The sequence below is a fragment of the Zonotrichia albicollis genome, chromosome 9 (genome assembly GCF_047830755.1).
Source record: "Zonotrichia albicollis isolate bZonAlb1 chromosome 9, bZonAlb1.hap1, whole genome shotgun sequence".
Lineage (NCBI taxonomy): Eukaryota > Metazoa > Chordata > Aves > Passeriformes > Passerellidae > Zonotrichia > Zonotrichia albicollis.
In genome coordinates, this window is record NC_133827.1 from 19,082,076 (window position 1) to 19,108,107 (window position 26,032).

Below are 26,032 nucleotides of genomic sequence, written 5' to 3' on the forward strand. Positions count from 1 at the left end.
GCAGGGTAACTCCACAATGTGTGCTGGCTGTCCCCACATGCCAGAGACCCCAAATTCCTTGGGATGAGCTCCCTGCAGCTCCAGAGGGTGTTCCCCCTTCTCCTGCAGGACTTGGGCTTGTTCTCTTCTATTCTGGGACCTTGGCTTTCTACAGCTGAGCTGGTATTTCTGTTCAATTCAAGGTGAGGCACAGGGGCACTGAGAACTGATTTGCTTTAAATGAAGTTTCAGCCTGTGGGCCTGAAGCGCTCTTACAGTGGTGAGAAAGCTCCCATTGCCTGCAGGGACTTTTCCTCATTCCCTCCTGGAATGGGGCCTCCACAATCCAGGCAGAAAAGAAAAGAGTGAAAGAGCTCTTGGAAGCTTTTCCTGTGATGGGTACAAGGGGGTCTGTGCCTCTGGGAGGTGACATCTGGTGACATCTCACATCTGATGAGCCCCATGGGGTGTGCAGGGCTCCCTCCTCGCTGAGAGTGGTGCCTGAGCCCTCAACATCCTTTGTTCCTTTGGTGATGCTGGGAAGGGAGAGCTCTGAAGGACATGGGGCTGTTTGAACTCTTAATGTTCATTTCCTTGCTGCTATCAGTTCTGTTTGACTCTAAAGCCAGTTCTTGTGTTTGTATCTGAAAACTCAGCAAAGTCTCCCTTGGGGTGTCCTCTGGGCATTGGGTCTGCATTCAGTGAGATCATTCATTCAAAGCCAAATAGCTTTTCCTTAGCACAAAAAAAAAAAAAAAAAAGATGCAAAGTAGTGCAAGGGGTGAATTTCAGTCATTTAGCTCAATTTTTATATATTGAAGGTGCTGTAAAATAGGTAAAGAAAGGTTTGACTGCTTGCTGAACGCCCTGTGATACTGCTGGTTACACAGCCACAGTGCTTGGTTTAACAAAAATCCAGATAAATGGTTACGGAATTATAATCTCTTTTAATGGCAGCAAACCTGCCTGCTGAAATGAAATTACAAGCTGCTCATAAACCTCAGAAATTAGAGAGCTGAACACTCATTGAAACAAATGAGAGCTGTACCTCCTTCTCAAGTAAAAGTGTAAATTGAAATCTGGGGATTTTGGTGTTGTTTTGCTTGTGTTGCTGTGTGCATGGCCTTTTCTGTGTGTTTTTCATCAATTTCTTGTCACCTAAAGGGTGTTACCCAGCAGTTTGGCCAGAGGAGGTGCTGGGCAGCCCAGGCCAGGTGCAGCTGCTGTCCCTGGTGCCAGATGTGGGGATGGGTGAGGGCTGTGGTGCTGAGCTGCTCATGAGAGGAGGCTGCGGAGGTACCACAGGAGATTATTTTTATTTACAGCTACAACATCCTGCATGTTTCCAAGCAGGGCAGGTACAAGCTGCTCTCTGCTTGCAGCAGGTTACAGGGAATGGAACAGAAACCAACAATTTGTGTTGAAAACGCACATTTTTATCACAAACCATGAATTATTTAAAGTGTCCAAAACACCTACCAACACCAGATTTAATGCTCTAAGAATGAATCCTTACATGTACAAAACCCACCAGTCACAGAGCTGCAATACTGCTATTAATGCACAAATTCATACTGGAATTTAACAATCCACCTAGGGACAAGATCAAGGGAAAAGATGAACTGAAAAATTCCTGACATGCTTTCTAATCTGAAAATAACAAACTACTCTTTAAAAATATGTGCTTGGGAATAAATAATTGATTAGTATTGCTTAGCAGTAAGTGCATCTATTGCTTTTATTTCATCCACTAATATCACCTCAGTAAAAACCTCAATTCATGGCTTCTGCTTCTGTATTTTAAAACATTTGGTGTTATTTAGGTTATTAGCACAGTTGTGGTTTAGGGATAAAAAAAGAAATAGGTTGTGAAATAATGTTGTGACTACAATGAAGATTTTGTTAATATTGCAAAGAAAAACAAACCTACATCCCTAGAAGAAAAAGACAGCTTTGATCATCTGAAAAATCAAAAATATCCTTTTGGAACAGGTACCCTGGTAATGATATGCACAGTGTTCACTCCCCAGACCCCTGTGCTGGCTAATTATGGTAATTACAGCACTGTGGTACAAGTTTTTGACAGCTGTGTTGGCAGGGCTGTGGATTTGCTTCTGTGTGAAACTCCTCTGAAAGAAGGCATTCCCATGTAGTTTGGAATTTGAAAAGTAATTTTCCACAGAACGGTGCCATTTCATGTTTTTCTTCCAATCTGGGATGAAAACATTGTCAAATATTTTCAAATATGTCAAAATATTGAGATTGTGCTCAGAGTTGATGAGGGAGAAGGTTGTTCCCTCTTTGTTTGTTTATAATTTTTCCTCCAGCTGCCTTTCTGGGGCTTCCCAATGCTTTTCTGTTCGTAGGAGGCACCACTGTCCCTCCCTCCCCAAAAATGCCCAGGAGGAGGATCCTGCAGAAGCTTCCCTGGGGGGAAACAGGGACAGCTCTGGGCGGAAAGAGAATTGTTGTTTCAGCAGAATTGTTCCAGCAGAATTGTTTTGTCGGGATCTCTATCTGCTCACAGTGACCCAAGAAAAGTTCCAAAGTCTCTTTTCCCAGTCTGGTGCTTGAAGAAGGAGTCAGAGCTCTTCATTTCTCGGTCTCAAGGTTGTTTATTATTCCTTATCTATAAAATTCTTTCTCCTGCCCTGCCCAGGTCCATCCAGGGGGACAGTTCCAGGCACTCTGCCTGCCCCCAGGGCAGTGTTAGGTCTTTATACTAAAAATGATGTGTACAATGTTTACAATTACTTCCCAATACCTGTCACCTATGTTAGACAGTGAGCTGCTACTCTAAACCAATCTGCCAGTGCCACCATCACAGCAGAAGATGGAGGCCAAGAAGAAGAAGGAGAAAAGCTGGACACCCCCAGATCCCTCCATCTTGCCTCCTGAACCCCCATACCAAAAACCCCAAAATCTACTTTTTCACCCTGTGTTAACTTCACTATTATTCTACTTAATTTGCCATGACTTGCAGATCTTCATCCAAGGTTGGTAATTTGCTCCATGGGCCATAATCAAACCCACAGTGTTTTGGGCTCTGTGCCAGGGTCTCTGAGCCCCCTGGCAGGGGTCTGGGCTGCTCAGGACAGCCAGAGGGATGTCCTGGCTCCTGACATTGTTTCAGCAGAATTGTTTCAGCAGAATTGTTTCCCAGCTCCGCTCCCAGGGCTGCCCTGCACTCTCAGCCTCCCTGGCTCCCCTTGGCCCCATAGGTGCCCCCAGAGCCCCCTTGCTCAAAGGAACACTCTGCTTTGTTCCTAATGCTCAACAAGTGGCATTTCCAGCGATTCCAGAGACAGGAGCTCTGCCCAGCTGAGGGCTGAGCATTCAGAGCTGCTCCTTCACTGAGTGCTGGCGGAAGTTATCTTTTGCTGCACTAACTTTGTAAGCTGACAATTTAAGAGAAAAGTCCCTAAAATACATATTTTCCTAAGTTTCAGCTGCAATTTCTAAACTTTGAAACATAACCAATACACGCACTTTAAATTTCAGTAGAGCTTTACCCTGTAACTGCATAGTTCATCATGATCTGTTCAGATTTGTTTGAAAAGCAACATGAGACTTTTTGGAGGAGTTAATCCAAGCCAGGGTGAGAGGGACCATCTGCAGGCTGGCCATTCCCTCCTGGAGAGCCTTGTGCCCCTCTCCTCACATGCAGCTTGTTTCTTGGAGCCCTCCTACAGCACCAAGCTCTGGATCTCTCCTTTGGGCTTGGCTGGGCTTTGGCAGAAGCTCTTCAGAACCTGGGGTTTGTTCTTGCTGTTTCAGCCTGGGCAAGGAGCTCTGGGGGGATTTGTTGCACCTCAGGAGCTCCACAAAACACCTGTAAAACTGGCACACAAAAAGAACAGCAGTCAGCAGGAGTTTAATTCTGCTCAGGTTTTATAAGCCAGGCTTTATCTCATGATTTGGTATTAATAAAGTTCCTGGGATAGCTCTGGAACAGCATGGGTGTGACAATATTTTGTATTGGAGGTTGAAATGTTTTGTCAAATAAAACATATCTATTGAATGCAGGGAGCCCTTGATGCAGGGAATGATTGGCATCTGACTCCATGATTCAGAATGCTGAACAATTGCTTTATTAAGCTATACTACATTACATTAATGCTATATTATAACTATACTAAAGAGATGCTATACTATACAAAAGAGACTAAAGAAAAAACTGTGACTGAGACAGCCTGGACACAGCTTTGAGCTGTCACAGAAAACTTTCATGAAAAACCCTTTCCTTAGGATTTTTCCTCCTGAGAAGCTGACAGGCCTCAGGAACAAAATGTAAACAATGGTTATCTCCTGCTGTGGAATGCAACAGGTGCATCTGGGATTGGTCTCATGTGGCTGTTTCTAATTAATGGCCAATCACAGTCAGCTGGCTCAGACTCTCTTGTCCAAGACACAAGCCTTTGTTATCATTCCTTTCTTTTCTATTCCTAGCTAGACTTCTGAGGAAATCCTTTCTTCTATTCTTTTAGTATAGTTTTAATGTAATATATATCATAAAATAATAAATCAGCCTTCTGAAACACGGAGTCAGATCCTCATCTCTTCCCCAATCCAAGAACCCCTGTGAACACAGTCACATTGAGCCAACTGGCCAAGGAAACAAAACAATCCTCAGCAGAACCCAAGTGACAAATCCCTTCAGGTGAACAATCTCCATAACACACTCCACATGTGGAACAACAACAGGAGCAGAGAATAAAGGTAGGAATTGTTTTCTCTTCTTCTCTCTGTGTTTTTCTAGGAAAATCCTGGGAGAGAGAATTGTGTGTGTCTCTCTCCAGAGAATGTGAATGTCACACATGTCCTTGAGCTCAACAGAGCAGCACAGAGGGGAGAGAGCCTTGAACAAAGTTCTGGGACAGGTCACAGGCCTCCAGCAGCTGTCCTGTGTTTTATTGATCACAGATATTACTGACTTGGTGGCAATGCAGAGAATAGAAGGGACTAAAACTTCTCCTTGTAGGATCTGTCACCTGCTGCAAACCCTGCTGTGCACAGGGATTTTGGGGAGCTGAGAGTCACTCCTGCTACCTCCATCAGGGTATGGATACATCCCATTGCTCAGTGTGTGGAGTGGATTGAATTAATTGAGTTACCAATCAAACTGCTGGCTGCTTTGGTTTGGGTCTGACCAGGGAAAAGATGAGATGTTTAAGCTCTCAGGAGGGGCTGGTTCAATATCCACAACTGGAGGGATTTTTTCAGTTGTATGGCAGAATATTCTGTGGATCTGAGAGCAGAGGGAATGTGCAAAGCATGAGGACAAGGAAACTGCCTGTAGCTGAAAAAATGGGGATTTTAGGTGGTGTGGATTGTGTGCATGGCGTCCTCAAGGCTGCAGGGTCAAAGGCTGGTAACTGATCTCTACACTCAAGAGTCCAAAACAACATTACTGGTAATTCTTTTACAACACAGCTTCTAGCAACAAGCTCTGACAACTCTTGTTATCAACAGCCAAGAGAAAAATCATGCTGGTTTTTCATCAGCAGCCTTGCTTTCTGGGGAAAGTGGCTTTTTTTAAAGTTTTACACAATTTTTTCATCAGCTGTGGTTTCTTTTTTTCAATGAGAAACTGCATTTTCTCAGGATTAAAAACTTTGTAATAATCAGATTTTTTCCATCAGCCTCTCACCACAGCATTGGAATATTAAGCAGCTTCAAAACTCATGGGCAGTACACAGACATTTTCTATTTTTTGTTCCCCTCATGGTCAAGCTCACATGGCCCTTCCCAGGTACCTTTCTGCAGCTGTTTAATCCCCAGTGAATTCCTGTTTCACTGGAGAGTCTCCTCAATCTGCTTAACCTTCACCTGGTCCTTGCCTGGATGCATTTCCTGCATGTGAATGTTATTTTATCTGGCCTGATCTCAGATTTTATCCAGATTTCTGAGCATTGACCAGAGCAGGGGTGAAGCCTGGGCACAGAACTCTTTTAGGAATAGCCCAGAATCAGAGGGCAGAGTCAGCTGTGGGAGCTGTCAAGGCATCTCCTCCAGGTTCCCTCAGCCTCAGGAATGCTGATGGTGTTGAATGTGGTTTTCTGGGTGACCTGAAACACCACAACAATTAATTAACACCACAACAACAGCTCCTGCTCTCCCATGCCTGGCACTCCTGGGTGGCTGCAGCATCTTCTGGCCTGAGGTTCCCTCCTGAGTGCAGGCAAACCCAAACTATTGACTTCTCATTCTGCACTGAGTATAGAACCCTGAGCACTGATTGCTGCTAAATACCAACTGAGCAATGCAAACCAAGTGGAATTTAAGAAAAATTAAAAAATCCACCATAAAACCCCCTCCACAAACAAAATGAAGCACGTGTGGAGCACCTGGAGTAAAAGTTTATGGTGAACTTCAGGAGTCTGACATGGACAAACCCAGTTTAATTTGTGTCTAGCTGCTGTTTGTGTCAGCAAGCTATTTAGTAAAAAGATTAATTTAGAATTGCCTGTAGAAGACTCCTGCACACAGTCTGTGTTTTGGAGGGCTCTTTGCAGCCATGCACACGTTCAGATCAGTCTGGGGGCTCTGAGCTGCCTCTCTGGGGTGAGCAGGGCTGGGGATGTTTGGGGTGAGGCAGAATTACCCTCTGTGTGCTGGGCTTTCCCTGGCAGGGGATGGCAGCAGCTCCCCAACACTGCAGGGGTTTCATCAGGGACCTTATTCAAGAGCTAAATTATGGAGGAGAAGGGAAAGAAGGGCTCCTATCCCAGGGAAGGTGTCAGGGAATTCTGAACCCCCTGGGCTGTTTGTGGCACTGAGTGGAGCTGGTGGATGCTGTGGGGATGATGGATGCTGTCATGGAAACTTTGACTCCCTGGCAATTTCTCACGTCACAGGAAAAACACCCACAGCTAATTCAAGCCAGACTTAAATCAATCTTTTACCATCATCATTTGTTTCTGAGAGAGAGCAAGCAATTTACTGTCTGTGCTTCCTAACAGCTTCCAAAAACCATTTCAAGTGGAGAATTTGCTGGACCCAGGGAAACAAATGATCCATCTGCTGTAATCCCAGCACTGCAGAGATCAGTGCAATGGGCTGGTGGACCTGGAGCTGCCCGAGGGATTGGAGGAGCTCTGGTGCTCTCTGGTTTTCTCTGCAGATCTCTGCTCATCTTCAGTTTTATTGTCAGTCCCTGTGCCAGGGGCCAGCCCAGCTCCTCTGGCACTGCAGATCCTCACCAGCTCCTGGAGGGGAGAGCAGGACAAAGAGTGGCTGAAGGATTTCAGGGGAGTTAAAGAGTAAATCAGGAGTAAATCAGAGAGCTAATGATGTGAGGAGGAGGAGTTGCTGTGGGCAATGTACTGGGCTGGGCTGGGTGTGGGACAGTAAGGGCTCACATCCTCACAACACTTCACATAGCTGAGTCACCTCAAACAATTTCTGGTGCTTCCACTCTTGCCAGAACATGGATTTCTTCTCTTTTTGGTGAACTGGGCAATGGAAAGGAAGGACCAAAGAATCATTTGCTATTTGCACATGTGGGGAGCTGCTTGTCCAACTGCCAAAAATGCAGATTGGTTGAATAGATTTGCTCCTTGGAGCCCTTTTTCCAAGCTTCCCTCTCATGGATCTGGGTGATGTCACTGATGCTCTCTTTATCTCCTGTGGTTATTAATTGTTGTGGTGTTGTGGGTCCCAGGATGAGGTGAGAGATGAGAATTGACTCCAAGTTCTCAGAAGACTGAGATTATATTAATTATATTATATTATATTATGATATACTAAAACTATACTAAACAAAGAGAAAGGAGACATCAGAAGGTTAGACAAGAACAAATAATAAAAACCCATGACTGACCAGTGTCCTGACACAGTTGGACTGGGATTGGCCATTAATTAAAAACAATTCACATGGAACCAATCAAAGATGCACCTGTTGGTGAACAACTTCCATACCACATCCCAAGCAATCAGATAATATTGTTTATATTTCTTTTCTGAGGCTTCTCAGGAGAAAATCCTGGTGAAGGTTTTTTATAAAACATGACAGTGCCAATCTCCCCTCGCTATTTTGTCCCTCCTTGTACAGATGGAATCTGGAGGGGAGGGAAGGGAAGGGAAGGGAAGGGAAGGGAAGGGAAGGGAAGGGAAGGGAAGGGAAGGGAAGGGAAGGGAAGGGAAGGGAAGGGAAGGGAAGGGAAGGGAAGGGAAGGGAAGCATTTCACTGACCTGTTTGTTCAGGAACACATAGATGATGGGGTTGTAGACAGTGCTGCTCTTGGCAAGGATGGCTGGGACGATGCTGGCTGCCGGGCTGATGAGGCCAGGCTGCCCGAAGGTGGCCAGCAGTGCCACAGCTGCGTAGGGCAGCCAGCAGAGGAGGAAGCACAGCACCATCACCATCACCATGAGCAGGACGCGCTGCTCCCGGCCCCGGCCCGGCCCGCGGGGCAGGCTGCTGACCTGGGACAGAGCACAGCCAGGGTCACCCTGCTGGCACGGGCACGGGGAGGGTGCTGCTGTGTCCATTGGGTATCGCACAAACAGGGCAGCACTGCTGGGGAACCTTCCTCGAGCTTTACTGCAGCATCAGCCTCGGGATGTGGCTGAGACGGGGGGAGGATGGCAAAGCTCAGGTACAGCCAGCAGCAGCCAAAGGTGGCTTTGATACAGAGCATCTTAAAAGCTTTCTAGCCAATGGCACATTGCTAAAGCTACAGACACTTCTTCTAGCTAATTACTAAAAGCACATGTACACCTGCTTCACACAATGTTTGCTTGTCTGCTTTCTATTAACAATATAAAATACAACATTATTAAGCTTAAAACCTTCTACCATCTTGCTAAGCACATTTTCCTGCAGTCTTAAGGTCCATCTTAGCAAAGCCTAAGACCCAAGCTACTGTTTTATATCCTTGCTTAATGTACCATTGTAACTTTTTCTACCTCCAGACTTTGCAGCTACAGCTGATTCTAAGTTCCTCTGCTGTTTCTAAGGTTTTCTTTCCCTTTTTTTTTTTCTGAAAATCTTCTTACCCTTACTATTTCCCACACCTGGGAGCTCCTAGGGTGGCTGCACTAAGGGCAGGGGTGGGTGGTGAGTGCTGAGTGTGTCCCTGACAGCTGGGCTGTGATGCCTTTTGGGGCTACCTAAAAACAGAGGCCAGACAGAATTAAGGGAATAAAAAGCAGTTCTATTTATGGAAGGGCCTTCAGGTACATTTACGGCAGACAAAGCCCCCCAGGGGCTACACCCAAAAATGGATGATGGGTCACAGGTTTACACACTTTTATAAGTTTGGGCCATTTGCATATTGGGGATGAATCTTCAATTCCAGCTTCAGGTAATGAAGCCATGTACCCTAAGTTTGCTCTCCACAACTCACTCTGGTTTCCATCTCTCAGGCCTGAGGCAGTGAGGTGTCCTTGATTGCCAGGCCTAGAGAGGAATTGTTGTGTCTGCCCAAAATGGGAAAGCAGCAGCTCACACTGTGTGTGGAGTTTAGAATCACAGAATCACAGAATAATGAGGTTGGAAGAGACCTCTAAAATCAGTGAGTCCAATCTGTGCCCCAACACCTCAACCAGACTATAGCACCCAGCGCCATGGCCAGCCTTTTTTTAAACACATCCAGAGATGGTGATTCCACCACCTCCCTGGGAAGAGCATAAAGAGTTATACACTAAAGAACTGCAGGATTACAAATACATGAAGAACACACAAGCTGAAATCCCAAGGCATCAGCAGGACCAGCACAAGCACTCAGCACCTACCACAGCCCCCTCCAGCTCCCTGCAAACCCCGGATTTTAACGGGAGTGCCCTGGGCAGGAGGCAAGGAAGGGAATGAGCCTGGTGTGAGCAGAGGCAGCAGCTCCCAGAGCCTGTGCCCAGTCCTGCAGGATGGATGTGCTTGCACCCACAGCACTGGGGCTGAGGGAATCCCTTCCCTGGATCCATGGCAGGAGGCAGCACCTGAATTAAAGTGATTTACAGCAGGCTCCTCCTCTGGGCTTGGGGCTCACAAACCTGAGAGTAAATCCCACTGCATGAAACTGTGTTGGCCTGCTTTGCTGTTGTCTGTGTGCTTGGAAAACCAGAGCTTTCAGTGGCTGCTGTGTCATGCCTGCTCTCAGAAGTGCTGCAGTAAGCACAAGGAACTCATTATTACAAGCAGTTTTATGGGGAATCCCTCAGGATGTATTTGAGTGTTGGAAGTCACCTTGAGACTAATTAAAATACCCAACCAAAACTGTTCAAAAAATAGAACATATCTGTAATTGCCTGCTGAGGGAACTCAAATATCAAGTACTTTATAAATATCTTGTTAATGTGCAAATGAAATATTTTATGACACTTGTCTGTGATTTAAAAGGAAAAAAAGTGGCATTTGCTGCTAGGCAAATAAAGTTGTTAATCAAAATATTTCCATTAGCAAGAAGGGAATGTTTCACTCAGAGCCACCCACAGGCATCAGTAGCTCAGATTCATTCACAGCCATCTCAGACAAAGCTCACATTTATCTTCTTCCATTGTATCTCATGCAGCTGATAAGAATTTTGCACTCCACATTTCATTGGTGTGGATTTCTTGAGAGTCTGTCATGCCTTGGTATAAAACTTCACCCAGGCCGTGTGATGAAGTCCAGACAGCTGGACTGGGGTGGGAGCAGGGCTGCAGACCAGAGAGGGGCTGAATTTCCATATTGTGTGCTTGGTTTGGTTTGTGAGGCTCCTGAGGAGAGGCACTGCAAGGCACCAGCACCAGCTGCCAGGGCTCTGCATCCCCACACAAATCCCAGCTGTCCATCCCTACACCAATCCCAGTTCTCCATCCCCACACAAATTCCAGCCCTGCATCCCCACACAAATCCCAGCTCTGCATCCCCACACCAATCCCAGTTCTCCATCCCCACACAAATTCCAGCCCTGCATCCCCACACAAATCCCAGTTCTCCATCCCCACACAAATCCAAGCCCTGCATCCCCACACCAATCCCAGCTCTGCAGCCCCACACAAATCCCAGCTCCTCCGAGCCCCCCTGAGCCCTCCTGTCCCTCCATGCCAGGAACACCTGAGGAGGAGGTGGGTGAGGCCTTGCCTGTGGAGCACCTCAAGGAAAGCCAAAAGCTCCCTTTGGTTCTATTGATTTCCATCAATTCCAGAAAAGGAAACCCAACCACCTCTTCCTTCAGATAAGGCCAGAGAGGACAAATGTTTTACTGGTGTGTTCTAGCTGGACAGCAGTTTCATGTTGGGACTTAAGTGTTTATTATTTCTTATCAGTAAAATAGTCTCACTGCTGTGAGTTCAGCAGCTTTGCATTAGAAGGCACAAAATGGCCAACAATCTCTTGGTACAAGGTCTCCTAAGACTAAACTATCCAGTTAAGAACTGACACCTGGATTATTTTCCCTTTTAACCCAATAACTGATCCCACAGAGCCCACAGTGCAGACTTTCCTGCCCAATTACAAAATGCCACCCAAACCCATGGAGAAGGAGGAAGAAGAAGCTGAAGAAGAAACCCAGGACAGCACCCTGTGCCCTCCATCTTGCTGCCATCCACAACACACTAAAAACCCCAAACCCTCAATTTCTCACCCAGTGATGCACCTGCACTGCTCTCTATAATCTATTTCACACTTTTGTGGGTTCCAGTCTGTCTTGAAGTGTGGGAAACTTTCTCCATGGATGAGGGTCAGAGTCAGTGCTGCCCTGGGGGTCAGGGCACCCAGAGCAGACACAGCAATATTCCCTGTGTGCCCTGGAGTTGCACAAGAAATTTTAAATATCCTCTCACTTCTGTAACTCTCCTTGAAGCATTTTTTGCTTTTGACTGCAAGGCTTCCCTGGTCAGCCAAGGAAACCTGAGATATTCATATTGGGCAAACATGCAGAAAATTTCTGCAAAACCAAACCAAGCCCATCAACCTTGAAGTGTTGCTGCCCCCCATCAGCAGATGGAGACTTGGCTGTACCCTGTGGCTCTGGGCTGTGCCTGGCACCAGATCACCCTCTGGAGGTGGGCAAAGCAAAGAGCTCTGCTAAAGTGATGCTGCTGAATGGTGCTGTGGGCTTCTAGTTTAATTTCGTCTTTTTTATTATCACTGCATTAATTAAAGGGGTGGGCCTATTTTGGGGCTATGATTTACTGCTTAGATAAACATCAGTCTCAGAGGCTGTGAGGTTTTAGAGGAGCAAGCAGTCAGCCATAGCTCAAAGCAGTCACAAGTTCTTCATTACAAGGCAATATAGAACCTTCTGATCCAATGGACAGTTGCCACTGGGTTTATTTTGCTTTTCTAACCTATCACCTTTACTCACTTCTACTGCACTGCAGATACTGTTATCCAATGGGCTATTATCACACATAACACACAAATGCTTCTATTGTAACATCTAAACTCTTAACTTGCTCTGTACAACTACATTACTACACTATAAACCCTCCACCATTTTATCAATGCAGTTTCTCACTTACTTAAGGCATACTCTTCCTTACAACTATAGAAACATAAATTTATTATTTTTCTGCTTAATGTCTGTGTATTGTATTTTTACATCAATCCAGGCTTCTCCAAGGCTGCAGATCAAACCCTCCTGTGTGTGTGGAAGTTTCTGCCTTTCCATTTCCCACAGTCTCAATAACTTCCAGGAGAGCCAAGAGCACAGGTCTGGCCTGTGCCTGCCCTTGGTTCTGGCCCATGGAGGGTGGAATTCAGCCCAGGCTGCTCCTGGCTCAGCAGCAGCAGGAGTTCAGCACAGGGGAACCCTGGCTGTGCACTCTCCTCTGCTACTGTCTTGGTCAAAAATCAAAACTTCAATCTGCTGTACAAGAAATGTGTTTTTAAAATCTCACTGTTTCTGTAGGGTTTGGTATAGAAAACAGCTGTGAAAAATGTGCTTTTATAGCCTTCATATTTTCTTCAGTGGAAATTGAGTCTCTGTTCCTTCTAAAATTATCTTTTCAGTTTCTTAAAATTAATTTTGCCTCTGTATCACAGCTTCAGTGTTGAATGTGTGTCTCAGTGTGAGCTGCCCAAGGTGGATCCATTGAGGAGATCATTTTAAAAAATCCCTACTTTATTCTTTAGCCCCATCCATCCTCTGTTCCAGGCCAGCCTTTTCAAGGCATCCCTGGGAGCTCTGCCAGGTCAGGCAGGACTTGGGATGATTCCTGATCTTGGGTTTCTTCCCAGGTTCCCCAGTTCCTGCCAGGGCAGGATGAACTCTGCTGCTTCAGGGATGGTGCTGAGGAGCCCAGGAGAAGTTCTACATTCCACTTCCCAAAGAGAAGGGAAGGATTTTGGTATAGGAAGGGAGAAATCCACGTTAGCAGGACTGGGGAGCTGCAAGCCCTGGCCCCATCTTGCTCTTACAGTTTTTTTCCTTTTGCTTCCCATGGCTGTTGATTTTTCACTGGCTGAGTTTCTTTGTGTTTTCTCCTGCAGAGAAGCACCTCAAGGTGGTGATTCAGCCTGCAGAAGTGATTAATTCGCCTTTTTTAAAATCTCACTGACCATAATTGGGATTGTACAGAGCCATCCTCCCAGTGCAGGAGCAGAAATGCTCACCAGTGTTGTTTGTGTGGGGTGGCACAGACAGGAGCTGTGGGTGAGGGAATAATGCAGCAAACAATGAGGACAGGTTTAAACAGAGGTCACTGTGGGCACAGCACATCCCTGCCTGGGGCTGCTGACTGTGCACAACAACAGAGTCAGCACTTCACCAGGAAAGCAAAATCCATGGTTTCAGCACTGGGGGTGGAAATTGCACAGCCACATCCAGGCCTGGAGGGCACAGCTGAGCCACCTGGGGGCTCAGGCACAAAATCCCCCTGTGAGGAACCTTGGATCCACAGGGTTACATGAGAACCTCAGCTGAGGGCCTGACTGTGTTCTCTCTGCCTTTCTGTGAAACCACCACACTCTCTAGAGCCTGGAGAATTGACTGCAGCACTCGTGGGAGTGAGAGGATGAGAAATGTCAGAATAAGGGAGATAAAGGGGAAAAAACCTCAACGAAAGTGTGCATGTGCTGGCCTGAAGGTGCCTGATATTGGGGTGTCCTCGAGCCAGGTCTGATAAGCTCTTGGAGATCTATGTGACTCTATGTGGTCGCAGGGGTCTGAGGATGAGGGAAGAAATGAGGATCTGACTCCATGTTTCAGAAGGCTTGATTTATTATTTTATGATATGTATTACATTAAAACTATACTAAAAGAATAGAATAAAAAATTCTCGTCAGAAGGCTGGCTAAGAACAGAAAAGAATGAATAAACAAAGGTTTGTGGCTCGGACAGAGAGAGAGCCAGCTCTGCCGTGATTGGCCATTAATTCCAAACATCCACATGAGACCAATCACAGATGCACCTGTTGCATTCCACAGCAGCAGATAACCATTGTTTACATTTTGTTCCTGAGGCCTCTCAGCTTCTCAGAAGGGAAAAATCCTAAGGAAAGGATTTTTAATGAAAAGATGTCTACAACAGATCTACAGCACAGCACACCTGAGGCATCTCAGCCACCTCAGATGGCTTAAAATGAGCAGGATGGCTTCTGTGGTAGTGTTGGAAACAAAAAAAGTTTTAATAAAAGGCAAAATAACAAAACTCTTTACAGAGAAAAACCAATCCAGGTGTAAGAGGCCCTCTTGCTCCTGGTAAAACACCTCACAAAAGCAATTATTTCCTTTTGTTATCTTCTTTTTCTAGTGAATTGCCCATGTGGGACTTTTTGGCTCCTGTCCAATTAGCTATCCTTAAGTTTGAGGTGAAGTCCCCAGGGTCCTAAGAGATGTCTTTTTACCTAATTGAGGAGAGAAACTTTTGGGCTTTTTTCATTTTTAGGAGACAAAGGATAATTTTGTCACTCCATGAACATGAGGCACATTCCTACAGGTGCCAGCTGAGCCCTGTGGCCAAAGCCCAGGGACAGAAGGGGCAGCACAGGCAGCCCTGAGCATCTCAGGCAGCACTGCCTGCTCAAAGGGAGCCCAAGAGCTCTGAAACCAAACACAGAGAGCTCCTGGCTGGGGCTGTTTGAGCATGGACTGAGGAACCAGGCTGTAACCCAGTGGAGATGGGATTAAACTGCACAGCCTGGGAATTGCAGGTCAGCCTGGTTCCTTCTGAGGAGGATGTGAGAGCTCCTGGTGCCCCTGCCCACCAGCACATGCCCTGCTTCTAATAACTGATAAATGCAGGGAGCTGAATTGGATGCTTCAGGGGAAACCCTCAGCCCTTTGGGGCTGGGATTTGAGGATCTTTAAGGTCCCTTCCAACTCAACCCAACCCATTCAATGATTATTGAGAATTTCCTTGAAGTTCTGGTTTAACAGTGCTGGTTTAACAATATTTCATGATCTGTCCTAATACTAATTATCAAAATACTAATTAGCATTTTAACTAATTAAACTAATACTTTAATTAGTTAAAATACTTATTTTAACTAATTAAAAACGAAAAAAAGTTTTGCTTGGAGAAGAAATAAATGGCTGGCCCTCCCATGAAGAAATGTTGCTAGAACGAGGTTTTTTTTGTTTTGGTGGGTTTTTTTGGTTTGTTTTGGTTTTGGGTTTTTGTTTGTTTATTTTATTTTATTTTATTTTATTTTATTTTATTTTATTTTATTTTATTTTATTTCTAAGGAAGCTTTTTTTCTACCCCTGCTAACATTCAAACCTTTGAATTATGTTAAAAGTCTCTAAGTACAGTGATAAAAGCTAGAAACTCCTTATCTGCACTCACAGTGGAGCACTGCCTTTCTCACAGCCCCATCACTCAGTGCCTTGCCATGAGGATGACAGCAGGTAAAGCAAGTGCCAGCTCTGTTCCCTGTCTGGTTTAATGCTGTGTGTGAGAGGAGAGCTCTGCCCCTGACATGTGGGAATCCACAGAATCAGAAGGTTTTGGGAAAGCTGCAAAAGGCAGAGAGACAGCAGAACTATGATTGGAGCTAAGCAGCAGCCATGAGATTGGTCAGCAGAAAAATTATTTAAACTGTAGAAAAGCAAGGACAAATAGAACAATGGTCTGTGGATTAACACTTGTCTGAATACCTCTCTAAGATACAGAAAGTTTACCTAGCAAGATATTAGGAAGGTTAAAGCTTAATAATGGAGCTCTGTGCATTGTGCTTTAAGGCTCACAAGCAGGTATTGTATTTGAAATAAGCAAGCATTGTTTAACCAAAGGCACGTGTGCTTATAGTGGTTGGATAGAACTACTGTCAATGTGCTTTTGCTTTGTGTGATTGGTAAAAAAACTTATAAAGTGAGTTGTAACATTAAGTTCTTGGTCTGCTGCCTGGGATGGGAGCTGCTGGCATCTTCCCATTGTCATAACCATGTAATGAGACTGATGCTGGAAAATCAAACAGCTCAAGGCACGTTCCACAGCAGCTCTGTCCTGTTCGTGGTTTGTACACAGACCCCAGCCAGTGACACTGACAGACCTGGGGCTGTACCCCAAAACAGAGATGGAACAGCCCTGAGCCAGCAGAGCAGCCTGCAGGACAGCACAGATGGGGCAGAGCAGAGCTGGGGACCCAAAGTGACACGAGGCCAAAAGCAGCTGCACTGCTGGTTTGTCACTGGGAGCTTCTGCTGCACAGTCTGGTAAACTGACATATCATCAGGCTAAGCTTCATCACTGATGGCAAAACCTAAATTCCTGTGTCTGAGTGAGAGAGAAACCTTTTGTGGTGCCCTATGTGCAAGAGCTGGGGGAGGATTTGCCTCTGAAAATCATCTTTTCTTTTCTTGGAAATGAAGGCTGTGGAAAATCTCCTGTGGTAAGTGAATCAACGAGATTGGTGTTGTGGAAATTTGGCCAAAAGCTCTTAAAGCTGGCTCTGAGAAAGACAGGTGGTCTCAGGCTGGCAGGGGATCACAGAGCCCATGCAGGGACCAGCCACTCCTGATGGCTCTCTGCTGTTCCAGCATTAACACAGAGCTCTGCCAGAGCTGCTGGGGAGGTGAGGAGAGAGAGAAGAAATCAATTTCCATCTGCTGGGCTGATGCCCTTCACCTCTGCAGCAGTAATTTTTCTCATTTCTGAGAGGGCTTGGGAAGTGCTGGAGGAGTCATTGAGTGCCCTGTGGGCTGCAAGGGAGGAGCTCTCTGGCTCAGGTACTCTTTGAAGTGCTCACAGCATCCTCTCACACCCACCTCTGTCCTCTCAAGTGTGCACCTCATGATACAAGATCAAACTTTAAATTTCAATTCAGTCTCTCAGTTGCTGTTATAGATGTAGAGGGCTGTAAGGAGAGGTCTTGTAGTCACTAAAAGGGGTTAATGTTTAATTTCAAATGCCAGAATATTAGAATAATTCATCCTGGTTGTTGTTTTCAAAGGCAGGAGCACCAAGTGTAGGCACCATGCAGCACTGCTGGGTTCCAGGTGTGGCCTCATTCTTCCTAGTCCCTGTCTCTGAGGCTGGAAAATGCAAGATGTGGCTGGGGTGTGCATTCTATCCCCATCTGTCAGAGCTGGGGCAGTTATCTCTGTTCCTGGGGCCGTTTTTTCTCTATCTCTCCCCCAGCCAACCCTCCCTCCAGGAGATCTCTGCTGTCCATGGCCACTGAGTGTCCCTGCAGGGCTGATCCAATCCCAGCATCCCATGGGGAGATGCTCCGCCCAGGGGAGGAGCCAAGCTTTCCTACCTGGATCCAATCTGAGCCTGGCACAGCACAGCAGCCTTTGCCCCCTGCATTGCCAGAGGAGCAGCTTTCTGCTGCCCTGCATGGCCAGAGGGAGCCCAGGCCCATCTGCAGCAGCCCTGGAGCTGCAGAGGAAAACTCCCCCCTTGTTCAGGATCCCTGCTGCAGCAGAGCCACAGCGGGCACTGCAGGAGGGCTGAGCCCCCATGGATGAGGCTGGGACACCCCCTGACACACAGGGGGCAGGGACTGCTCTCACTCTGTGACTGTTGGTTTGTATTACTGCATTTTTATTTTATTTTTATTTTCTTCCCTAATAAAGAACTGTTATTCCTGCTCCCATATCTTTGCCTGAGAGCCCCTTAATTTCAAAATTATAACAATTCAGAGGGAGGGGGTTTACATTTTCCATTTCAGGGCAGCCTCCTGCTTGTTCCAGATTGCAAGGCAAGATGGTTTCCATTACCATCTGTATGGCAAATTATCTTTTGTCAAGTGGGCAGTTTGCCTTATCTCTCTCTTTGAGTGACCACATTCACACCTCCCTGGGAGGGGACATTGCTGATAACAGCTATTGAATGTCACTGCATGGCTGATAAGAACTGCAGCATCCCATTGGGAGATGTGAGCCCAGAGGGAGGAGCCAAGCATTGCTACCCAGATATAATCCAGAGGTTTTGAGACACCAGCACGGCTTCTCCACTGGATTCCCCAGAGGAACAGCAGCTGCCTCTGCTTCCACTGGATCTTCAGAGGAAGAATACATCCTTCTCTACAGGATCCCTGCTCCAGCAGAACCACCCCTGACACTGCAGGAGGGCTGAGCCACAATTCCAATGGGGCTGCCACCAACACCCTGACCCACAGGGTGTCAGGTTGGGTTGTGACTCTATCAGTGTCGTTCTAGTGTACTGCATTGTTTATTTTATCCTTTTATTTTTTTCCTTTCCCTATTAAAGAACTGTTATTTCCTGCTCCCATTTTTTTGCCTGAGACCCCCTTAATTTAAAACTTACAGCACTTCAGAGGGATGGGGAGGGTTCACATTCTCCATTTCAGGGGAGGCTCCTGCCTTCCTTAGCAGATTCCTGTCCAAATCCAGGCACTCTGAGCTCCCTGTAACACAGCCAGGGAGCTTCCAGGCTGGGGGCTCCTTGTGCAGGAGCTGTCCTCTGGGGTTCTGGATCTGCACAGCCCATCCATCAGGGAGAATGGCTGCTACAAGATCTCAGCACCACTGATGCTCTCACTGGTTTGGTTCCCCTCCTCCTGCGCCTTGCACTGATTCTTTAATTAGTAATGACTGGTGTAATGAGAACAGCTCCATCTCACTGAGGATGGAGCTGTTCTCAGTTATTGTTGTCTGGGACACACAGCAGAGCACCAGGGAGAGCCAGGGGAGGGGGCAGTGGAGCTCAGCCTGCAGGGCAGGGCTGCTCCTGCTGTCCCTGCCTCCCTCACTGCCTGTGCTTGGACACTTCCAAGGTTTGGAAGCACCTGAGGGAAAATACTGGTGCTACAGGAGGAAAGAATACCACAGCTGCCTAGTTTTCAACCAGAAAAACCCTCAGTGTGCTCATAGGTGGGTGAGTGCTGTTGGACAGACAATGCTGTGGCACACCCAGCGCGTTTACCCCCCACTTCCCGCAGCTCTCTGGACAAGCAGAGCCCCTGTTTGAGCAAATCCCCCAGGGAATCCCAGAATCCCAAAGGAGGGAAGGGTCTCCTGTTATTCCAGAGCAGCACTGGGCTCTGGCCCTCCTTGCACCTGTGCTTTGTATCCACATGATGCTTTGGGATTTTAGCTTTTAGAATTTTCATGTATTTGTAATCCTTCAGTTCTTTAGTGTATAACTCCAAACTCCACACACAGTGTGAGCTGCTGCTTTCCCATTTTGGGCAGACACAACAATTCCTCTCCAGGCCTGGCAATCAAGGACACCTCACTGCCTCAGGCCCCAGAGATGGAAACAAAAGTGAGTTGGGGGAGCAAACTTGTGGTACATGGCTTCATTACCTGAAGCTGGAATTGGAAGATTAACCCCCAAATAGACCAAAACTTATAAAAGTGTGAAACCTGTGAGCCATGGTCCATTTTTGGGTGTAGCCCCTGGGAGGCTTTGTCGGCCCTGAATGTACCTCAAGGCCCTTCCATAAACAGAACTGCTTTTTATTGCCTTAATTCTATCTGGCCTCTGGTTTTAGGTAGCCCCACAAGGCATCACAGGAAGGGTTCAGATTTTCCAATGCCCACAGAAGGAAGAGCCCTTCCTGCAACTCTGAGCAGAGACAACCATGAGCATCCTGCATGGGCAGAGCTCCTGCTGCCGTCCAAGAGGGGAAATACAGAAACATCTCCACCTCATTTTCCCTGGGACTGAGCTCAGCTGCAGCCAGGAAACCAATTCTTGCTTTTCCTGAGCGTGGGTGGATTGACCCGAGGTGATTTCCCTCTTCCATCAGTGACCTGCATGGCCTCTGCAGCTCTCTGGGCTCAGCTCAAGACTCAACTCAAGACCTTCCCTGGTGGCTGAGGTGTTGCAGCTGTCAGGATTTCTGCCTTTGGGAATGTGTGTGTCTCACATGGCCAGTTCAGCCTCAGGTTATAGTGGCTATTCAGGCTATGAGGTTTCTACTCAGGTTATGAGTAGAAAAGCTGCCCATGTTTTTAAAAGGTTGCAGAGTTCCCAGGTTGGGCCAGTTGCTGCCAGGGTGGGGTTCTAACTGTTGCTGTAATCACCTGTCATTTTCATTAACTACCTGTTGTTGATGGTTAAGAATTCCCCTTTTGTCAGTGACACTGCTGCTTCCTGGAGGATGGCACCCAGACAGTGAAGGGGAAAGGACATTGATTTGGCATGGAAATGACATCAGATCCATCATGACACAGGAGGGACCCCTCACCAAACCTAGCCAAAACCCCCTAAAGCAACAAGCCAACACAAAATTGATGAATCAAAGCAATGTCTAGAGGTGAGGAACAGAATCCAGTATCTGCCAAGACCCTTTCTACTGCTCACCCTAACTTAAAGATGTCGGCTAGACAGAGGAACTCAAATGTTGAACCAGAAATAAAGGCAATCTTCTGATGCTCTCCTGAGGATGGACTTCCCAGCTCTGCCCACAGGCCAGTGGACACAGCTGCACTCTTCCTCCTCTTCCTCCTCCTCCGAGTCACTCCTGGGAGCAGTGGTGGTGTGAGCACAGACCCATCGGTTCTCCCCACCTGAGCTGATCACTTTTAATAAAGGCATTACAAAGGAGAAAGGTCTCCTGCCCTGTTTGTTTCAGGCTGTGCAGAGGGATGCTGGAGGAGCAGTGTGATCACCCTTTCCCCTTCCTGCCAGGAAGGGAATTGCTGAACACAGAGCTGTTCTCCCCCAGTTTCTCCTGCCCGTGCTGGACCAAGCTGTTTCCTGCATTGGAAACTGCTGCACTTGCTAATTGACATAGGGAAATGAACATGGAACACATCAAAGGCTTCCTTGCTGCACTTTTTTTCCTTTTCCATAACACACAAGGAACCAAGGGGGCAGAGGGCTGGTGGGAACCACGCCAAGGTATTGGCTTTTCCTGCCCTGCCTGTGACTGCTGCTGCAGGCAGATTTACCCTGATGTGACTCAGGGCAGGAGTCTGTGCAGAAATGCAGAATATTGAGCCTTGCACTGGTGTGCTTGGATGGATAATTTGAAGGCAGGCCCTCTGATTCATTTGTCAAGGAGATAATAGAAGAGTAGGCAGTCTGTGAATTAAAAGGAAAATCCCTGTGACAGTGTTCACAGGGGTCCAAAGATGAGAGAAGAGACGAAGATCTGACTCTATGTTTCAGAAAGCTTGATTTATTATTTTATTATATATATTATATTAAAACTATACTGAAAGAATAGAAGAAAGGATTTCATCAGAAGCCTAGGTAAGAACAGAAAAAGAAAGAATGATAACAAAAGCTTGTGGCTTGGACTCTGTCTGAGCCAGCTCACTTTGATTAGCCAATAATTAGAAACAACTAACATGGGCTAATCAAAGATCTACCTGTTCCATTCTACAGCAGCAGATAACCCTTGTTTACATTTTGTTCTTGAAGCCTCTCAGCTTCTCAAGAGGAAAAATCTTTAAAAAAAAGATTTTTCACAAAAGATGTCGGTGACAAATCCCATCGCACAGTGTAACACAGTGACACAAAGGCTGGGATTGATTGGATTTGCATTGTGACAAGTCATGTGAGAGGACTTGTCAATGACTCTGACTAGTGACTGTCTAACCCCTGAGCTCACAAAATGATTTATCTGTTTCCAGCAAGCATTTTTAATGTTGCGCTTGCTGTTCCAAGAGCTGGGAGCAGGATGGTTGCCTGCTGCAGGATTCATGGATTGTGCCTGTGTGCTGCTTGCAGTGAGCTGGCTGCTCCCAGCTGAATCTGGGATGCTGATTCTGACCAGGTGCTTTGCACAAACAGATATTGAGATATTCACAAGACAGATGATGGACTTTGGACCTGGTTAGCATAAGAGATTTGATAACAGGAGCTGTCTTTGGGGGTCCATGTGCACTGGGGGCGCTGGGAGGCTTGCAGAAGTTACAGACACTACCAAGCTTCTCCAAGCAGCCAGGAGGCTTTGGGTGAGGAGGAATTCAGCTTCCCTGCACTGCCAGCTGCCTGTCCCACAGAGTTTGTGTGACTGTGTTCACAGGGGTCCCAGGATGAGGGAAGAGACGAGGATCTGACTCCATGTTTCAGAAGGCTTGATTTATTATTTTATTATATATATTATATTAAAACTATACTAAAAGAATAGAAGAAAGGATTTCATCAGAAGGCTAGCTAAGAATAGAAAAAGAAAGAATGAATAACAAAGGCTTGTGTCTGGGACAGAGAATCTGAGCCAGCTGGCTGTGATTTGCCATTAATTAGAAACAACCACATGAGACCAATCACAGATGCACCTGTTGCATTCCACAGCAGCAGATAACCATTGTTTACATTTTGTTCCTGAGGCCTTTCAGCTTCTTGGGAGGAAAAATCCTAAGGAAAGGATTTTCCATAAAAGATGTCTGTGGTAGGTTTGCCCTGGAACAGGTCACCCCACAGCCTCTGCCCCTGCCCTCTAAGGGCTCTGCCAGAACAAGGAGCAGATTTGCTGTTCTGCTCCTCAGCTGGCTCAGCCTCCCAGGCTCTGCCTCACTTCTGTCATTTCCAAACCTTGATGGACTCTGTCATTGTCCTGCAGTGACCTGAGCTGGGGGATCACAGGTCCTCTGCTGGGCCATGGGTGCTGTGAGCTGCTCTGGAGATGCACACTCAGCTCTGGAGCACAAACACACTCTCCAGGCCCTGCTGACAGAACCAAGGCCATCCTAAAGCACAGGCACCTGTTGGGGAAGATGAAACAGGAAAACCCTATAAATATGATTGCCTGGTAAAAGATGTTGAGAATATGGAAATTATAAGTGAGATTGAAATGAAAGCAAGCTTTGAGATACCTCATTACTGAACAACTGGAAAACAATGGTGTGGCTGGCTGAAGGTAATCCTCTTTTGATGGAACAACACCCTCTGCTTGCAGACAGCTCCAAGGGTCAGAGCAGACCCTACAGCTTGGCAGAAGGGGCCCAAAGAGGAGTTTTTAGGGTTTAAAATGTAGCACAGTATGGTACTGTAGTGATTCTTATAGGCTGTGTGGAAATGGTATATGATTTTTATATTGTACTAGATTGGTTAGTGAGAATCAGAATATTCAACACAGAAGAAGATTTATGGTATTGTAACGGGAACTTCGCTCTCTTAGCTCTTGCCTCTTAGTTCTTACTTTTCTATGCTCTTACCCCTTTTACTCTCTTATGCTTTTGCTCTCTTACCCTCTCATCCTCTCTACCCCTCTCTTCTCTCGGGCCTGCTCTGAGCTGTGGCTGCAGCTCCCAGCAGGGCCCTGCACCCAGGCCCTTTGCAATAAACCCCAAATCCCAGCAGGGCCCTGCACCCAGGCCCTTTGCAATAAACCCCAAGTTCCTGACCTGGCTGCAGAAATCTCTGCTCTCCATCTGTCCCCACTGTGCTACCCCCATCAATCCTACAGGCACTCGCTGTCATCCCTGGACATGGGGGCACAGACACCCCCTGGCATCCCTGGGGCACTGTGCTGAAGCCAGGGAAGCTGAGATGGACCCCCTGACCCAGCTGAGTGCCAGGGCACACCTGCATGGTGCCGCTGCTTCCCCAGCAAATGTGCAGCCTCCCCCTGGCTTCTGCCTGGGCCCAGCAGAGCTGTGAAATCTGCATCAAAGCACAAAAACTTCTCAGAAAATAAAACATTAAAACTAAAGCTCAATGGGATTGGAAACCTAGATAGCCCTCATTTTCTAGTGGTTGTTTTCAGAATTCAGATTCATGGTTGGCAGTGTGCTGTGATCCTCCCAGCTCCTGTGCTGTTCATTTTAAACTGCTCAGAGCAATCCCTTCTCTCTGGCCATTTCCTGCAGCCTCAAACAAGGCATAGGAGGAAAAGCAGAGCTGCTCTTAGAGGTGAAAATTCTCTTCAAATTTAAGGAATCTGCGACCTTGAAGCAATACAATAGGAGTGGGAGCCTGGACTGATCTCCCAGAGTTTAAGCCTCCCTGCAAATCTCCCGTGGTGAGGATCAGGTCAGAAATCAGAGCATGAAAATACAAATGTCAAGCGAAAGGATACAATTTTTCATGCCTGGCTGAAACCAAGCACCCTGATCTCCCAGCACAGTTTTACTCCTGTAAGTGGTGCAGATAATCTCACTTACAGCAGATATCCATGGCAGGAGCTGAAGGCACCATTAAAGGCTTACACAGTGCTGCCTGTAATTTAAATCCACTAAAAGCACAAATGTCTGTTGTTCAATTCCTTAAATATTAAGCTGCCATGTGAAGCTTTTTTTTTTTTTTTTTCTCTCTCTCTCACACACATGAGGGATTTTGCTGCTTCTGCACCTTGCTGCCCTGGGGATGCTGGGCAGCAGCCTGGGTCAGGAATTGCAGGGATGGCACAGGGCATGGGAGGCAGCAGGGAGGCTCTGCCCCTGCCCTGCCCTCCCTCCTGCCTTCCCAAAGGAGCCCAGGTGCACCCACAGCACTAACCAGTTCTGACTGTCCCTCTTTGTAAAAATCCCCCTTCCTGAAAGGATCATTTCGATCCAGAATGAACAATTTTCATTTTATTTTCCCTTGTTTGGGGGTTTCTGCAGGACCAGGGTGTGACAGTGTTCACAGGGGTTTTCAGGTGAGGGAAGAGATAAGTGTCTGACTCCATGTTTCAGAAGGCTTGATTTATTATTTTATGATATATATATATTACATTGTAACTATAGTAAAAAGAATAGAAGGAAAAGTTTCATCTCAGAAGGCTAGCTAAAAATAGAATAGAAAGGAATGAATAATAAAGGTTTGTGCCTCGAACAGAGAGTCCAAGCTAACTGAGCTGTGATGGCCATTAATTATAAACATCTAAGATGGGCCAATCCCAGATGCACCTGTTGCATTCCACAGCAGCAGATAACCATTGTTTACATTTTGTTCCTGAGGCCTGTCAGCTTCTCAGGAAGAAAAATCCTAAGAAAAGGATTTTTAATGAAAATATGCCTGCAACACCAGGGAGCACAGGAAAGACAGCTCCCGACCTTTAGAGCTGTCACCCGTGTGACAGGGAGGGTGACAGCCCGTGCCACCACCCTGTCCCTTTTCCAAGCCACTCTGGTCCCTTCACTGCAGAGCTCCCACTGCTCCCTGCAGTCACCAGGGCTCTGCTGCTGCATCTCCCCGGCCCCATGGCCACAGCTGTCCACTCTCCTGAGCCCAAATACAACATTTCATGTGATGGCTGCATCAGTGGGAAGGGTATTTAGTGTAAAACCATCCCCCTGCAGTGCTGCTGCAGCATAAATAAATGTTCTGTTGGCCCTGGAGAGGGCAGTCCCAGCTCTGGGGTCACTCTGACACATCAGACAGCACAACCTTCACAGCAAAGCAGGTTTGCTTGCTGTTTCTTGCCCCTGGAGGAACTCTGGAGAGGAAAAGACCTGCTCCAGCCCCAGCTGCTTGTAACAAGCAGCACCTCTAAAACAGGATTTTTAGCTTTAAAAGATGGAAAACCACTGAAGTGCTGTGAAACCCAGCCTTTGCCTGTGCTCCATGGTGGTGCAGGAGCAGCAGCTGCCCCCAGCACAGGGTGACCAGAGGGGACTGAGCTGGCTTTTGTGGGGAATGAAGGATTTGTAACAAAACATGGGCTGGGGGTTAATTGAGGATTAATTTAAACATCTCCACTGAATTTAATTTGCTTCTGCCCAAAGTCCCTGAGCAATAATTAGCTTAAATTAAAGTTCACATCTGCAAATGTGTCTCGCAGAGTGATCTTTATCTAAATCCCTCTTTGCTCACTGCACGAGGTGAGGCCAAGCCAG

At 46.7% G+C, this 26,032-nt stretch overlaps 1 protein-coding gene across 1 annotated transcript in view; it reads right to left on the minus strand.

Moving 5' to 3' along the window:
- Positions 1 to 736: 736 nt before the first annotated feature.
- LOC106629595 (pinopsin) overlaps positions 737 to 26,032 on the minus strand; it is a 30,253-nt gene continuing 4,957 nt past the window's right edge. The window contains exons 3-4 of the mRNA XM_074546785.1: positions 8,173 to 8,406; positions 737 to 3,819 (exon numbers count right to left, since the gene is read on the minus strand). Of these exons, the coding sequence (XP_074402886.1) occupies positions 3,637 to 3,819; positions 8,173 to 8,406 (417 nt within the window). The 3' untranslated portion in view covers positions 737 to 3,636. The remainder of the gene's footprint in view (positions 3,820 to 8,172; positions 8,407 to 26,032) is intronic.